Consider the following 17544-nt stretch of genomic DNA (forward strand, 5'->3'; position numbering starts at 1 on the left):
GTTCTCTCATCTACTAAAAAAGGGGTTGGCCTCTTCCGGCCCTCTATGTGGGGGCCTACATCCTGCCCTCCCGTCTGGCCCCAGAAGAAGTGGCAATATGATGGTGTGTCTGTGCCCAGTGGGGGCCCTGGAATGGTGGCCCTGGTGAGGACACAGCTGTGGCCACACCCTGGCCTTCATGGGAATGGGGGCAGGGGACATTGTCCAGGACGGGATGGCTGCTTTGCTCTTCCCATCTCCCTGGCAAAAGGGCAGGTGGATCTGGGCGCGGGGTGGGGATGGGGCTGGGGATAGTCCCAAGCAGAGGGCCAGCTGCTTCCTAAAGCCAGGTTGGGTGGCCCCACCCCTGCCCCCTGGCTGGATTAGCAGACTGTCATTAGGGAAGTGAGACCAGTCACCCAGCCCCTCCTGGTCTCATCTCCCCCAGGAAGTGAATCATAGCTTAGGGTCCCTGGGCATCGCCTACCCCCACCTCCACCCCCACCCCAGCAGATGGACCCGAGATACCCAGCCCTGCCAGTGACTCAGGCTGCATCCATGGCCCCTAGGCATTTTCGAGTCCCCTCCCCGACCAGGTAGCAGGGCCCCCGCTCTTCCCGAGGCAGTGCCTGCTCAGCAGGCCTCCCGAACTCCAGGAAGCCTTACCCAGCTTTTCCCCTATGTCAGTGAGCTTGGGGAGAGGCTGCTATGCCTCAGTGCCTGGTCCCCGGTGCCTTCCCCCGGCTTCTAACACTTCGTTCCCCAAATCTCCACGTCCATAGACTCCTGCAGCACCTTCACTTAGAGAGGAAGGAGGATGGGAAGCCTCAAAGGTCAGTCTATGAAGCTAAAGGGATTCTGAGCTCCTGGCCAGCTCTCACCCCTAAAATTTCCAGAGCTTGAGGGGACCCCAGAGGCCACCCACCTGGCAGCAGCAGAATTGGAATCCAAGACCTCTGCTTCTGAATCTCTTGGCAATGTGTCACATTGCTTCTCCCCACCTTACTGAAGGTCTAGATTCCAGAAATTCTGTCAAACCCTTTCCCTAAGGTGCCTGGGTTCCAATCCCACCTCATCCTTACTCCCTCTGTGTCTTTGGCAAATGACTTGATCTCTCTGGGTCTCTGTTCCCTCATTTGTAAAATGAGGAGGTTAGACAAGAGCCCCCGCCCCTTTCAGGATCCCATGAGAGTCCTAAATGTCTTCTCTGGGGCTCTTGCCCCATGTCCAGAGGCTGGGGGCAGGGGCAGCACTGAGAGAGCCTAGGAAGGATCTCAAGTCATCTAGTCCAACCCTATTTCACAGATGAGAAACTGAGTCCCAGCCAAGGAAAGTGACTTGCTCAAGGTCACACAGGGAGTAGGTATTGGAGGAGGATTCAAACTCAGGTCCTGAGGTTCCAAACCTAAAGCTCTTCCCCCAGCAAGATGTGAGTTGCCTGAAATAACACAAGACAGATGAGAGGAATGTTTGTGTGTCCCTGGGAGCCAGCAGCCTCCCCCTTCCACGACCAACATCCAATGCCCAAGAGGGACCCCCCCCATTTCCCCAGGTGGCTTCAAAACCCCCTCCCTAGCAGCATCGCACAATGGAATGAGCATTGGACAGAGTCAACAGGTCCCAGGCTCAGATCTCAGCTTCATCCTAGGTGACTGGAATAGGGGACAGAGTAGCAAACTTAAAAGCCAGGAAGACCTGAGTTCAAATCCAGCCTCAGACACTTCTACTAGCTGTGTGACCCTGGGCAAGTCACCTCTCCTCTGCTTGCCTCAGCTTCCTCATCTGCAAAAACGCCAACGGTACGATAACAATAGCATTTACCTCCCAAGGTTGTATGAGGATCAGATGAGCTAATATTTGCCCATTGCCGGCTGTAGTCATCTTTGACTTTGGACAAGCCGGTTCATCTCTCCGGGCCTCAGTTTCCTCTTCTGTACAATAAGGGCCTTGTACTAGATAGTCTCTGAGGTGCTTGCCCCACCCTAGCTCTATGTCCTCTCAGATACTTTCTGCATTAACCATCCCAGGAGATGGCTGGGCAGTTTGGACTGGACACAGTCCAAGTCACTGGGTCAGCCCAATGTCCCTGTGGATAAATGAGAGGGACATGTATCCGAGAGGGTGAGAACGGCCACACCAGTCTAGGGAATGTGGAAAGTCACCCAAGTGGAAGTATGAGCCAGAGGAGGGGGCAGTGGCTACGGGCTCTGAATGGGAAGGAGTCTCTCACACCCCTCCCCAGAATGCCAAGCTTCAGGCTTCCTCCTAGAGAGGCAGCCTGAGAGTGAGCCCACACCAGCCACCCCCTGCAAGGGGCTCACATGCACCGAGGGTCCCCTGGTGTGCCCCCACAAGAGAAATCAAGCCTCCCACATCTACCGCTACCCTCTTCAGGAAGTCTCTGGAGGCCCCAGGACTGACCTCACTCCTCTCCTGGACCCAAAAGATCTGGGGTCCCTTGGTGCCGATGCCCAGTGATACTGGTGATGGTGCGATGCCAGAGCATCTGTATGGAAGGCCCCCAAATCAATTCAGACTTGTCATAAAGACCCTCTACCCTTCCATCCTCGGTACTCAGCCAAGATAATCCCAGTCACACCCTCAACATAGTCCCTGGGCCAAGATGCTGCCAGGAGGCCAGCCCCCAGAACAGATGTGATACTTGTCCTATCCCCAAATCAAATATACACAGACCATCCCTAGAGGTACCCCAACACCCCCATGCCAGGATTAATCAGAGGAGAAAAGGGACCTGCCTATCCACGCAGGGCTTCCCTACCTTCACCTTGGCAGAGGGAACAACCTCAGTGGGAAGGTCCAAAAGCAAGAGGAGACCCCAGCATCCCCCTCCACCTGGGGACCCCCACCGGCCCACAGGAAGCCAGGGACAAGAAAGACCCCGGGGAATTAAATGCCTTCCAGGCACATTGGGGAGCCCAGGAATAGGCCAGCAGGTGCCACCGCTAAGCTGTGTCCCTCATGCCCCCATGCCCCGTGTTCTCCCTACCTCACCATGGCCCTGGGCCCCAGAGACACAGCCAGAGACCTCCGTCTGCCTGCCCGTCCAGCTCCGAGGCAGACCAAGACGTTAGTCCACAAACCACAGGACACCAAGGGAGCAGGAGCCGGGGGGAGGGGGGAAGGGGGCGGGGAGTGGGCGCCCTAATCGGGGACTTGGCTGAGCTCTGGCTGGGCGTGTGGCAGCCTGATAGGGGCACGGCCGGGGCCAAGGGGACAGGCCTGAGCTTCTGAGGGACGAGGGACAGCTGGGGCCCGAGGTCTGGCTGGAGGGCAGCTCCAGGGAGCTGGGCCAAAAGGAGCCAGGACATCAAGGCTCAGCCCAACCCCTCTCTCCTCCAGGCTGGGCCGGCTCAGCTCAGGACATGGTGAAGGGGAGGGGGAGGGAGAAGGACGTGCAGGCAGTGGGGAGGCTGACTTTCTGAACCAAAGGGTAAAGCAATGCCAGTGGATCCTACCTGCTGGCTTCTGAGTTAGCCCCTCAGGCAGTCTGGGGAAGGACTAGACAGAAAGAGCTTCCCAAGGTGCTGAGCGAAGTCCGAGGCCCTGGGAGCCGGGGCAAACCTTCCCCCTGGCTTGGTACGGACACAGGGCTGGGGAGGAGACTGGGAGAAACCCACTTGGAGTCCCAAGGAATCTGTCAGGATCCTCAGCATCACAGGCTTATGCAGCTGGAAAGGACCTGAGAAGTCATCCAGTCCAGTCAGCCCATTTTATGAATGAGGAACTTAACTTCCCCAAAGTTATATAGATATTAAGTGGCAGAACCAAGATTTGAACCCAGGCCTTTTGACCCCCGAGTCAGCACTTTGAATTCTGTTGCATCTCTTCCCTAACCCCTGCCCAAAGACAAAGCTGCATTTCACCCTGCAGAGGCAGGATGGGGCTCTCCCTAAGCTCCTCCTATTCTGGAGGCTCTCAGATCCCTCAGCTGTTTATTTTAGTAACCTGCTCCCGGCAGGAAGTTCTTCCTTAGATCTGACCCAAGCACATCCTGCTGTAGTCTCAGTCTATTCCTCTTAGAGTAAGGGGTGGTGGGGTGGTGGGGAGAGGGAAACAGAAAGAGAGAAAGGGGGAGAGACAAAGAAAAATAGGAAGATAGAGTGGGGAGAGAGGGAGAAAGAAACAGAAAGAGGGGGTGAAAGAAGAGAGAGAGAGTCAAAGAGGGGAGAGAAAGGGGAGAGGGGAGAGGGAGAAAGAAACAGTGTTGGGGAGAAAGGGTAAGAAAAAGAGACAGTGGGAGAGAGAGAGTAGAGAGAGAGAGGGAGAAAAAGAAGAGAGAGAGAGAGAGACACTGAGTGGAGAGAGAGGAAGAAAGAGACAGAGGGTGAAGGAGAGAAACTGAGACAGAGAAAGGGGCAGAGAAAAAGACAGAAAGGGGGGAGAGAGAGAGAGAGAAGAGAAGGAGAAACAGAGACAGATACACAGAGGGAAGGAGGGAAGGGAAGGGACCAAGTATTTATTAGGCACCTTCTTTCTGCCAGGTACTGTGTGCTAAGCACTTTACAAATACTCCCATTTCATCCTCACAACAGCCCAGGGAGGCAGGGACTATAGTTAGTCCCATTTTACAGTTGAGGAAATTGAGACAGACAGAAGTAGTGACTTGCCCAGGGTCATAGCTAGAGGTAGAATTTGAACTCGGGTCTTCCTGACTCCAAGCCCAGTGTTCTGTGCACCCCAACAGAGAAAGACAGAGAGACAGAGAAACACAAACACAGAACAGCAGGAAAGGCCAAGTATCCAGAGGCTCTGGCCACTGCTTCCTTGCCTTCCTCAAGTCCCACCATCCCCAGGTCCACAAAGCCCTTGCTGAGTCTGTGGCAGGGCTCTCCAAATACCAAGACAAGTGAAGTCTGCCTCTCCCTGAGAGGGGCCAAGGAGTCATGTCGAAGTAAGGGGCATTTCATCCAACCCAAATGAAGCCATTGATGATTCATTGATGATTAGAGCTGGGGGGAGCCCGCAGATGCTAACCCCTGCTCCGACGTCCTCAATACAGACAGGAAAACAGAAGGTCAAGGCTCAGGTAGAGCTGGACAGGTATGCATGTGAGGCTGGGTTATGGCAATTATGAAATTCTATGGTTTAGAACCTTTGGGGCATCAAGTCTATTACTCCACCCAATTCGTGGATGAGACTCAGAGATGAAACTGTTACTAGGCGGAAACTTCAGCTGAGCTACTTGAGGATGGGGATGGATTGTCACCCAAAAAACACTATATGCTCCATTCTACTAGGAAATAGGAACATTCTATTGGCCAGAGAAGCTGGTTCTTGACTTCATGGGGGTTGAGGGCGGGAGAGGCAGGCTACCCTTCTGCTCCTCCAAACCCCTCCTTAACTCCCCCCCCCCATGGCTCTTCTCATAGAAGTAGAATGATTTGTCCAAGGTCACACAATTAGTATGTAGCCAAGGCAGGATTTTTTTTTTTTTGGTGAGGCAATGAGGGTTAAGTGACTTGCCCAGGGTCTCACAGCTAGTAAGTGTCAAGTGTCTGAGGCAGGATTTGAACTGAATACCTCTTCCCAAACATTTGGGGCATTTTCCATGCCACCATACCCTATGTGGAATATTTTGAAGAGGACATTCCTCAGCCTGGTCTTGGGGGAGTGGCTCAGGTTTAGGGCTTACTTCAGGCAGCGGCATCGATGAGGTAGGTGACTTCTAAAGCTCTCTGATTGCCGGATATGGAAGAGGTAGGGCAGAGGAGAGCCTGAGGGCAGGGGGTACTCTCTCTGACTAGGCTCCCATCCAATACCTGGCAATGCCACTGGCCAAACCCCTGTCCCCACACCAGGCTTCCTCCCTCCCCCCTCCCCCCACCAACACCCCCTCCATGATCCAAGAGCAAGAGCCGAATTAAGAACATCAGGGTTAAATTGGGAACCCTGGGCACTGGGACAGAGTCACTTTTAGCCCTGGGCAAGGACAGAGAAGCTATTTCTGCCTTCACACTTCATGAGGAATTTTTGTTTTGGGGGGGAATCAAAGGAGCTGGCACTCGAAGGATTTCAGTCGCTGTGCCTGGGACACCTGGAGCCGGGGCGGGGAGGAGGGGATGGAGCAGCTAGAGCTCTCCCTGCATGGAAGAAGAGAGCACAGGTGTATTTCCCACAAGCCACTCTGACAGGTATGAAGATCAACCCAAAGTGGAGGGGGAAGATGACACCAACACCCCCCACCCTGCTGCAGCCAGGTCCACCACAGACCCCAGGTCTGTAAAGTCTGGACTAAATGACCCCTGAGGTCTCTTTCAACTCTAATTTGATTCTCCTATGACTTCGGGCAGGTCAGGTGACCTTTCTATGCCTCGGTTTCCCCATGTGCCAAATGAGGAGGAGGTTGGGCTAGTTGCCTTCTGAGGCCCTTCCAGCTCCAGAGGGGTGATCTCTTAAATGGAGGAAAAATAGCCACACCATTCCTGTACAAGGATGTTGGAGGGAAGTGATTTATTAGTACACTTTGGAAGCATGCTTAGCCATAGGACCTATCCTATCAACCAGCCATATCCCACAATTCAGACCCATTGAAAGTCGTTTTTGTCTCATGTGCCTAGCACAGTCCCTTGAACACAGCAAGTGCTTAATAAATGCCTATGGGGGGGGGCGGGAATTGTCCACCATAAACACTGGCCTTTCCATATTTGCAAGGTCGGAGATGGAAAAGTGCAGTTCTCTAGGTGGCAGGGCTGGAACTAGCAAATTCAATTTAGGGGCAAGGACCAACAAAGATTGAGTTTGGGTTAGCCCTCCATCAGGGGACCCAGCCTGGTGGTAGGGAGACAGAAAGTCCCTGAATACCGGTTCAAGACCACTTCTGGAAAGGCTGCTGAAGGGGAGAGGAGAGAGCTCACCTCTCTCCACAGAAGGACAGAAAAGGCTGTCAGCACTCTCTAAATTTGGCACCCTGTGGCAGAGCCCCAGTCACCTTGTCCTAGTTACAGCTATGCCAGGATGAAGTCAGTCCAGCCCCGATCCACCCCTCTCATTTCAAACCTGAGAATCATTGACTCTGTTTTACAGGTGAGGCGACTGAAGCCCAAAGAAGTTCACAGAGCTGGGGGAACTGGCCCAGGGAAGTGATTTGCTTCCTTGTCTCCTTCAGAGATCTGAGGACAGACTCACAGGCTCATAGATTTAGAGCTAGAAGCCATCTAGTCCAACTTCCTCATTTTACATATGGGTAAACTGAGGGACAAAGAGGGGAAGTGATTTGTTTCTAAGGTCTTGCTAGCAATAGAAACCAGCAGAAGTAGGATTGGAACTCAAGGCTTTCGACTGCAAACCTAGTGATCTTTTCAGTGTAACAAACCTTCTCCCTGCTAGGTCAAGGAACTGTTTGTGGGGGAGGGGTGGAGAGCCTAGAGCTGAGCTCCCTGAGCAGACATAACTCCCCTGACTAGGGCCAAGGCCCTTCCCTCCTAGCTGTGAGCGCCTTCCCAGCCCCCACCCCCATTGCATGCTGAGCTGAGCTCCCTCCCTCTCCCAGGGAAGGAGCATCCCCCTTCCAGTGTCAGGGGAGCATGGGTGTGGCGTGATCCCAGAGAACATCTTAGAACCTGGATTCACAGGCTGCCTATGTCACTTGCTTAGCATCTGACCATAGGAAAGTCCCGTCCCCTGTGGGACCTCAGTTTTCTCATGTGTCAAATGAGAGGCTGGGGGAGATGATAGCTAAAGTCACTGTTAGCTCTAAGACCTAGGATTCCGCCTGAAGGTTGGTGCCAGCCCCCCCCCTCCCTTCCCAGACCCGGGGATTTCCATGGGTGATGGTGGAGACGGGGGAGGTTCAGAACTGGGGCAAAAGCCCTGGCCAGGTTGAAAGACGAACTTGCCCCTGGCCTGCCTTAGGGCCTGTCCCTAGATGCTGCACATTGGGAGAATTCCTGTAGCTCCTGCCCAGGGGACTATGTAGAAGTCCTTCTGAATGTCCCTCTCAGGCACCCTTTGGGGGTAGCCTCACTGATTCCCCTACTGTGGCACGGGAGAGCCCCCTCTTCTTCTCCCCTCACTCTTCCCTTCTCTCTCAAGAGTACTGTGTCAAGGGCAGCTAGGTGGCACAGTGGATAGAGCACCGGCCCTGGAGTCAGGAGTACCTGAGTTCAAATCCGACCTCAGACACTTAACACTTGCTAGTTGTGTGACCCCGGGCAAGTCACTTAACCCCAATTGCCTCACTTCAAAAAAAAAAAAAAAAGAGTACTGTGTCAGAGATCACAGCCCAAGCTACTGGGAGCATGCTTCACATCAGGGTTATCAACAAGCACTATAAGCACCTAGTGTTTGCCAGGCATTGTGCCACACATTGATGATACCAAAGGAGGAGGGCAAAAACAGCGCCTGCCCTCAAGGAACTTGAAATCTAACTTACAAATAAGCCATAGCCAGAAGCCAGATGATCAGGAGAGAGGAGGCACTGAAATTAAGTGGGCTGGGGAAAGGCCTCCTGGTCATTGGCAGCCTGATCAATGACCATCCCGTGGGTGGTTAGTATGGGACCAGGTCACTGTGCACATCTCCTGCCTCTGTTTAACATGGGGGGAGTTGGAGAAAGGCAAGCACCCGTCAGGGGTGGCTCATCCTGGGAGGCTGCTTCAGGCAGGAGAAATAGCTGATTAATTAGAAGGAGGGACACAGGAACACGGAAATGAAGTATCTCAGGTTCTAGATGCAAAGCTGGAAGGGACTTCGAAAGTTGGCTATCTTAACCCCCCATTTTACAGATGAAGAAACTGAGGCCCCCAAAGTAAAGTGATTTGCCCAAGGGAACACAGTAACTAGTCACTCAGACAGCAGAGGTGAGTTGTGAGCGTGGGCCTCTTAGCTCCAAGAGTCTACAATCCCAGAGCTCAGGTTCCTATGGGATTTTAAAGTTTGTCCATGGCTTTCCATATAGTAGAGATAGTGTCTGGAATGGAGTCAGGGAGAACCAAGTTTGAATCCAGTCTTGGACACTTACAAGTTACTTCATGTCTGCCTGCATCAGTTTCCTTAATGGTAAAGTGGGGGAAATAATAGCACCTAACACCCCCAACCCCCCCCCCGTTGTTGTGAGGATCAAAAGAGATATTTGTAAAGCCCTTAACATAGTGTCTGGTATACAGTAGGTGTTTTATATATATATATATATATACATATATACATATATATATACACACACACACATATACATACATACACACATGTTATACATAGGTATTATATACACACACAGGTATTATATACACATGTATTGTATGTGTATATGTGCTAGTTATTATTATTATAATTATTAATCTCGCGTGATTTCCTACTCCAGTCCTGGGAGACAAAGACTACATGTGATTATTGTCTCCATTTTACAGATGAGAAAACTGAGGCTAAACAGGGGAAAGTATCTGAGGAAGGATTCAAACCCAGTGTTCTAAACGCCAAGTCCAACACTCGATCAACTGGTACGTGAGAGTTTTTAGAAACAGCACAGAGAACACTAGATTTGGAGTCAGGAAAAGCTGGTTGGAATCCCAGTTCCATAAGGCAAGTGACTTTAACCCCTCTCCACCTCAGTTTCCCCATCTGTCAAATGAAGAGTTCGGACAACATGATCAAGTTCTAAATTGGCTCCTAGGAGCCTCTTGAGAGACAGTGTTTGAGGGGCCAGAGAGATACAGTCTCTCTAACACAAAGCTGCTAGGGGGGCACGTGGCCCTAGTTCTTACCCTCCCACCTTCAGAGTGAGAACCCAGGCAGAAACAGCAGGAAGTGCCCAGTTCCTGCGAGAGTTTCCTTCTTCCCTCCCGCCTCAGACAGGAAGCTTTGGCCTAGGCCCAACATCTGTCCTGTCCTCCCCCATTTCCTGTTGCTTTCATTCCCACCCACCCCCACCTCGACCCAGGAGAACTTAGTAGGTGGGAAGGGGAAGGCATGCCCCCAGTCCAAGCCTCCAACCTCCATCCCCATCCTGAAAAAACTAAATGAGGTGGGAGCTAAGAAAAGGACCCAGAATTCCCTGTGCCACATTTCCTATACTGACCACTGAGCAATGCAGGATACAGGACATGAAGGGACGGTATGAGAGCTGGTATCTCAAGGGAAGTGGGGCGTGGGGAGTGGGACATGGGCTCTCCCTTCCCCAGGGAGCTCAAGTCTCCTCACTCAGGAAGTAGGATCAGAAGCTGTGAGGGGCAGTATGGGACAGAGAAAAGAATATGGGTCACCCACTACTTTCTCCTAGAGGCTTTTCCCAGTTCCTCCAATAGCTAAAGGCATCCCCTTTAAGGCTACCCTCCACCTCTCAATGCATCTCATTTGTACCTAGTTATATACCCATTAGATTGTAAGCTCCTTGAGGGCAGGGACCTTTTGCTTTTCTTTGTATCTCTAGAGTTTAGAACAGTGCTCGGCACACAGCAAGAGTTTAATAAATGCTTGGCAACTGGAATAAGAGGAGCTCAGCTTAAACACTTGCCCAGTCATTTACCACCTGTCTGACTTCGGGCAATGGTAACCTCACTTTATCTGTAAACAAGGGGTGGGGTGGACTATGGAATCTCTAAGGTGCTTTTCAGTTCTAAATTCAACAGTCTGCTGGAGATATCCCCAAGCATGCTCTCAGCACCCCCTCCTACACCCCATGTGCACAATTAGCTCCAGGATCAAACAACTCCTCAGGGAACAAATATGTCCATTCCCACTTGGGAAGACAGATCCAGAGACCCAGTCCTTGTTAAAGAGATGGGGGAAGGACTCCCATCCGCACCACCACCACCAAAGAGTGCTAGGGAAACTTCTCTGGACCCAAAAGAAGATAGGGGAAAAGCTCGAAGGCCTCTTGTGGCTGATCAATGTCAGTGAGGGATTGGCACTGAGGTCTGAGTTCAGATGGACCCAAAGAACCTGAGCAGGCCGGAGGGCTAGGAGTCCCAACAGGGTTCTGGAGAGGGAGCAGCATAGTGACCAAAGCAGCAGGCAGAGAAACCAACTTGGTAGGAACTCCACCCCCTAGATGTGAGCGCCCTGGGCCAAAGCCCCGTTCACCCAGGGCTAGGTAAAGTTCTGACCCTGAGCACTGGGAGGAGCCTATGGGCAGAGAAGAGCTTCCTGGCTAGCCCTCCCCCCACCGCTACCTCCAGGGGTTGGAAGTCACACCCCGCTGATGTGAAGGCCGCTCCCGGTAGAGGGTTCCTGTTGGTGCCTTGAGCTCAAGCATCCTCTAAGGGCCAGTGATTCAGTCTCAGGACGAAGGCGAGCTAAGGAGATCGAGGGTCCCTGGGGCCAGCCCCGAGGAGGTGAGTCAGCGCCCCAGGGACTGGAGGGAGGGGTTGGGTGGGAAGAAGGGAGAGGCTATCTCGTCAGCTGGGGGGGGGCGGTTATTGGCCAAGGGGTCTCGGAGCGTCCTGTGGTAGGTGCGCAGGTTGGGCGCATCTCCCAAATCCCAGCTCCGCTGAGGCAGCAACGGCGGCTACGCGAGGGCGGACCGGCCCGCCCAGGGCTACTCAGCTCAAGGAAACCAGAGTGTTTCCTTTCTGACGGGCGGTGAGTCAGACTGCCCTGGGAACCTCGGCGGGCTGGGAACCCAGGAGTCCTGGGCACCGGGGCAGCCCCCGAAGGGGCCGAGTCCAAGTCGGGGACGGGGGCGAAGTAGAACCCGAAGTGAGAAAGGCGTAGACCGAGCGCAATGTAGACACCCCCTCCTCACTAGAGCGGCCGCTCCTCCAGAGGCCGAGAGGAGTCGGCTCCCTGACTCTCTGCCCGCCCCCACCACCTCCACGAATGCGCCCACGGTAGCAAGAGAGTGGACGTGGGAGGAGAGAGGGAGACAAATTCCCCGCGCCGGCCCATTTCCCGAAGCCGACAAATCGAGGCTCGCGGGACCAGCCCGGCGGTGGCCTGGAGTGTTTGTTTCGCGGCTGGGACCGGTCGATTTCAGAAGACAGATCAGGGTCTTTGGGGGCCCCCTCCCCGCCCCGAAGGCACCACCTTCAATGATTCGGATCGCGGCCCCAGCCCACCCTCCGCGAGCTCGGGCTGGTGGAGACCCAGCCCAGGCAAGGCAAGGGAAGGTCGCGACGAGAAGCTCACCTGCGGGAAGTCATGTCTCTACCGCCCGGGGCCCCGGCTCCGGCGCCCCTTACACGCTCTGTGGACCGTCCGGGCCTGGCCACAGCCCTGCCCTCCTCGGCCCCGCCCCGCCCGGCCCGGCCAGCAGGCCCCGCCCCATATGGCCGCATATGGCCATGTCACGCCTCCTTCCTCCAGGAATCTCCGCCTTCTCTAGCCTTATATGGGCCCTGGAACCACGTGGCCGCCCCAGGAGGTCCCTCCCTCCCACTGAGGGCCACAGTTTCCCCAGCTCCGGGGCCCCGCCCCGTGTCATCAAGGCCACTGCCCTTAAAGGGGCCGCGCTAGCCCCAACTCTGGTTTCCTGAAAAGTTGAAGGGAGCCGCGGCTAAGAGCGGTGTCCAGCCCGGCTACCCTGAGCGGTGCACAGGCTCGGTCATGTTTCCAAGTGCATCTCGCTAGAAAGAGAAGAGCAGCTTTTGTGCACTTTCTTTTTTGAAGTTCCGACTCAGTTTCTCCACTCACACTACCTCAGCTTGAGCAGTTTCAGGACTGATTTCTGCTATTCCTCCTCTCCTACACCCTTCCCTGGACTTAGGTTGGGAAGGTCTGTGGATGGGACTGATGCCCTGTCCCCCTGCTGCCCCGAAGCCTGCTCAAAATGGCCCCCAGGTCCCCAGGGGCTCGGGGTTGGTGCTGCCACAGTGAAGGGGGGGAGGGCAGTTATGTGGACTGGTCCCACCTATCCACGCACAAACACACACACACCCCAGCCAGATATCCATTCTAACCTGAGGCAAGGAAGGCGAGGATGCTGGTACCCAGCCCTGAACCTCCCCTAGCCCCTGCCAGAGAGTGCCTCCCCTCCCCCCTGGCAGCCCTCCTTTTCCAGCTAATAATAACTCCTGTGGCCTGATCATTTACTAAATATACCCCCAGGCATGGGGTTAGGCCCCCCCACCCCCAGCAGCCGGCTCCTCACACAGGTGCGGGACAAGGTTTGCTCTCCCTCCCCCACGAGGTCCCAGACAGGACTACCTCCAGCTTGGCCTCCCATACGGGTCACAGAAGGGGAGAGGAGAGGAGGAGAGACCCTCAGCTTGACTGGGAACTAGTTGCTCATCTGCTCTTGGAAGGTGGAGGCAGCTGTCCTGTGTTGTACCCCTGGTATGTTACTGGCTAAAAACCAATTGTGACAATATATAAAATATAAAGTTATAAATGTGCGGATGACTGTCCCCTAACAGGCTATGAAGAATCCCTATCTTCCCGGGTCAGGCACCATTGTTCCCTGGCGATGCCACACAGATTATATTTCCATGGGCTCAGCCTGGAAGAGAACAGGTTGTGGCCCCAGCTGAGCAGAAGGGAATAAAGTCCACCTACAAATGAGCCCAGTTCAGGGTGGGATTGAATAGTGAGTGTGAGAGGTGCCAAGAAAGGTGAGGCCACTCCAGGCTATGCTTAGCACAGTGCCTAGCCCTTAGTAGGTACTTAGTAAATGCACATAGACTGACCGGCCCAGAGGAGGTGGCATCCATCCAAGCTAGACCTTGGAGAATGAATGGGTGGATCTCAACAGATGGAAACCTTGGCTTGGAGGAGTGAGGGCCATCCTGAGGTCTTTTGGAAGGAAAACAACATTTCAGCCCTGCCAGTTACCTGTGGACTTGTAAGTGCCTCCAGTATGGTGGGGAGGGGAGGGAGACATTCATTCAATAAACATATTGTTCATGCCCTGGGGATGACACAAAAATAAAGAATTAAAATGGCTCCCTGCCTACCCTCAAGAAGCTTACATTCTGCTACATAGGGAAGGAGCAGATGGGTTACTTATGTGCAGGACTTTTCTAAGCATCACTGGAGTATAAAAGGTCAAAGGAGCTTCTTCCCTTCTTGTCTGTTCCCCTCTCTCTTATACACATGAGGTGAGAATATGTCTCAAGGATGATGGTCAAAGAAGAAAGGCAGAGGAAGGACAATGTCCTTCCAGAAAAATGTCCAGTGAGGAAAATGACCTTCTGAGGATCGCCCCTCAGAAGTGAAGATGGACAATGCCCATTGAGGGTAATGTCTAATGATGCTCACATCACTCAAGGATAATGGCCACCAAAGACAATGCCCAGGAAAGTCGGGCTATCTCTAGTGGCTAATGGGGAGTTACCAGTAGACTACAAACTTGCCTTGGGGGTGGGGAGAGCCCAGGCTTGGAGCCTTGGAATCACCCCTCCCCCATGGAGCCTGTGCACTCTGGAGAAGCATTACATCCTAAAGATCAACAAGATAGATAATGGATCTCCATCCTCTACCCTGGGGAGTAATTCCTCCTTATCCGTGTTTCCCTTCCAAGAACCTCCGAAGTCTTTCCGGGCATCAGCTCCTTAGTGGAGGGCAGGCAGCAGAGGGGGCTGGGTAAATGGCACAGAGTGACTGGGAAGGGGCAGAGTGGGGGCTGAAGTAGGGGGGCAGTGATGGCCCAAACTTCAGCCCCAGGAGGGGAAGCAGTTGGCATGGGTGTGGGAGGAATTCAGATGCCACCCAGATTGGTGGGGCTGGGAGAAAGAATGAGGATCATAGGAGTCCCCTCTGTGTGGGCCCATTCTGCCCAGTTTGCCCCATGGCAGCGACATCAGTTCCAAGCCCCTGGGAAGGAGAGGGGGTTGGGATTCTGTCACTCTGGCCTCGGGTATATCACTAAGCAGATATTAGGAGATTTTACTTTTCCCCAAACCCCCAGGACTGCTTGTCTCAGGGAGAGTGAGTTTGACCCAGACACACACAGTAATTGTGGGAGGCTTGAAAGGTCTTTCAAGGTGAAGCTCCCTAGTTTAGAAATCATCTCACCCATTCCCCCAGCTGGTGGGCTAAAGGCACTGTCTCCAAACTAGTCCATCCCCCTGTCTCACAACCCTCATGGCTGGGAAGCTAGGGCTGGTCTGCCCTGAATTCTTCCCAATGGAGGCCAGAAGTGACCCCACTGGTTGTTTCTGATCCTGCACAAGCCTCCAAAATCATTTCCTAAAATACCACCTTCATCAGGGCAGCAGACACTAGCGGTTAAGAACCTTTCAGATCTTCCCGTGGCCTACTGCCCATTCATTAAACATTCACAGAATGACCACATTTTGGAGTGGGACAGGATCTTAGCGGCCATCTGGTCAGACCCAGACCTGAGCAAAAATCCCCTCTTTGAGTAAGTTGTAACTTACCCAGTGAATGGGACCTCCCGGTGTGATCTCCTGAGGAAAGCCATTCCCACTGCAAGATGGCTCTCATTGCTGCTGAGTTTGTCCTTCCATTAAGGTAAATCTGCCTCCTTGTAACTTTTTTTTTTTTTAGTGAGGCAATTGGGGTTAAGTGACTTGCCCAGGGTCACACAGCTAGTAAGTGTTAAGTGTCTGAGGCCAGATTTGAACCCAGGTACTCCTGACTCCAGGGCCGGTGCTCTATCCACTGCGCCACCTAGCTGCCCCCCTCCTTGTAACTTCCACCCTTCGTGGCCAAGCAAACCAGGACAATCTGTCTTCTAGACCTCAGCCCTCCAAATATCCGAAGGGACCCTCAAGGCCCTTTGGAGTCTTCCCCAAGCTAAACATGCCCAGTTGGCCACCACCTATCTGCTGTGAGGGATACATGACTAAGGCACAATCACTGATCCTTTGGGGATCAAATGAGACTTTATTGTTTGTTGTTCAATCATGTCCAACTCTTTATGACCCCATTTGGGGTTTTCTTGGCAGAGATACTGGAGTGGCTTGCCATTCCCTTCTCCAGTTCATTTACAGATGGGGAAACTGAGGCAAACAGGGTGAAGTGACTTGCCCAGGGTCACACAGCCGGTAAGTGTCCGAGGTCCGATTTGAACTCATGAAGATGAGTCTTCCTGATTCCAAGCTCAGTGCTCTATCCACCATGCCACAGTTGTCCTGAGGCACAATCACTGATCCTTTGGAGATCAGTTGAGATAATGTATGGAAAAGGCTTTCTAAACTTTAAAGCCCTATCCACAGTTCCATTATTAGTATTCAGGACAGGATACAAACTCCTTGAAAGCGGGCAATGTCACTTTTGAATCTTTATATCTTTCATGCCCTCCAGGCAGTGTGGCAGAATGCTTAGAGCCAACCTTGAAGACAGAAAGACCAGGTTGTGTGACCCTATGCACATCATTTCGGCAATGCTGTGATCTCATCAATAGAAGGAACAGGTGAGGATATTAATGTAACATGCACCCATTTCCAATGTCAGGCACAGAATGGGCACTTCAATGTTTTTGGATGGAAAGTTCATCAAATCTAAATTTAGCTTGTTTTTCAAGGCCTCCCTTGAAATTTGGTCCCTACCTACCCATGACTTATCTTCTGGAAATCACCGCTAGTGATGTCCCGGGTAGCGCTTATGTCTCATCTCCTCATACTCACTTAAAATGCCCCAGCTCTCAACTGTCCTGCAGGGAGAAGCCAGCTCCAGCCTCCCCACCGCTAATGACCTTCTCAGAACAACCCAGATAAGCCTTGATCCCCAGCCTTCTCTGAGAAGGGATATTGCACCAGCACCAATCTGGCATTAACCAGAATGCTGTGGGTGAGTCCTTGCTCTCATCTTGACTCAGGAGAGCCAGAGTAGCCCAGCACAGGTGTGGCCATCCAGGACCCTGAAGGACCATAGAGATAGAAGGGAGTAGCAGACAAGCTGTGTCCCTGGGCATTGTACTAAGAATTCAGGACACTGAGATTGAATTGTACCCCAGACACATAACTGGGTTGCCCTGGGCAAGTGACATCGATCTCTCTGGGTCTGTTTCCTCGACTTTTACATTTTGTTTGCCCTTCATTTTGAAGAGGACCAATGACATCACAGGTGATGTCTTGCCTCAAGTATGTGAATTGGATTTAAGTGAGACAGAGCCGCACAAAGCCATCAGCCTCACTCTCATCAATAGTCATTGAAGTCCAGTGGTAGGACAAAAGTAAAAATGACGGGCCATGGCCCGGGACATGGTGGATGACCTGGGCATCTTCCATGTTTGACGAAATTCCAAGGGCTCCACAGTGCCTGATTCTGTCACCTTCATGGCTGTTGGAACAAAATTTTCTCATGCCCTCATTCTGCTGGAGGAAGTCTTCACATGTTTGATGTAGATATCCCCCTAATTCACCAATGGGTCTGAGGCCTGTCAGTTACCCTCAACCTGGTTTAGCCCAGATTTGTCTTTTTTTTTTTCTTCTTGGAAGGAGAGGCAATTGGGGTTGTGACTTGCCCAGGCTCACACAGCTAGGAAGTGTCTGAGGCCAGATTTGAACTCGGGTCCTCCTGACTCCAGGGCTAGTGTTCTATCCACTGTGCCACCTAGCTGCCTCCCAGATGGCTTTTTACCAAGGTGCAGTCGCTGCACATGCTACAGCTTCTTGAAGCCACAGGTGAGAGTTGGGTGAAGGTGGACAACAAAGGTGAATGAGCAGCCCTCCCTGAACACCCCATGATCCCCTTCCTTGTCTAAGGGGG

General features: G+C 52.9%; 1 protein-coding gene across 3 annotated transcripts in view; it reads right to left on the minus strand.

Annotated features, from left to right (window-relative positions):
* The window catches only part of LOC122745447 (tyrosine-protein phosphatase non-receptor type 11-like), a 40219-nt gene extending 28073 nt beyond the window's left edge, over window positions 1-12146 (minus strand). For 2 of the 3 annotated variants that reach the window (XM_043990770.1, XM_043990769.1), the window contains exon 1: window positions 12061-12146. In XM_043990770.1, coding sequence (XP_043846705.1) covers window positions 12061-12074 — 14 coding nt within the window. In that variant the 5' untranslated portion in view covers window positions 12075-12146. Of the gene's footprint in view, window positions 1-2986; window positions 3111-12060 lie in introns of those variants that run through there. The other variant, XM_043990771.1, reaches the window with a different exon arrangement.
* Between the last annotated feature and the right edge of the window lie 5398 nt (window positions 12147-17544).

Source organism: Dromiciops gliroides, chromosome 3 (genome assembly GCF_019393635.1).
Source record: "Dromiciops gliroides isolate mDroGli1 chromosome 3, mDroGli1.pri, whole genome shotgun sequence".
Classification (NCBI taxonomy): Eukaryota; Metazoa; Chordata; class Mammalia; order Microbiotheria; family Microbiotheriidae; genus Dromiciops; species Dromiciops gliroides.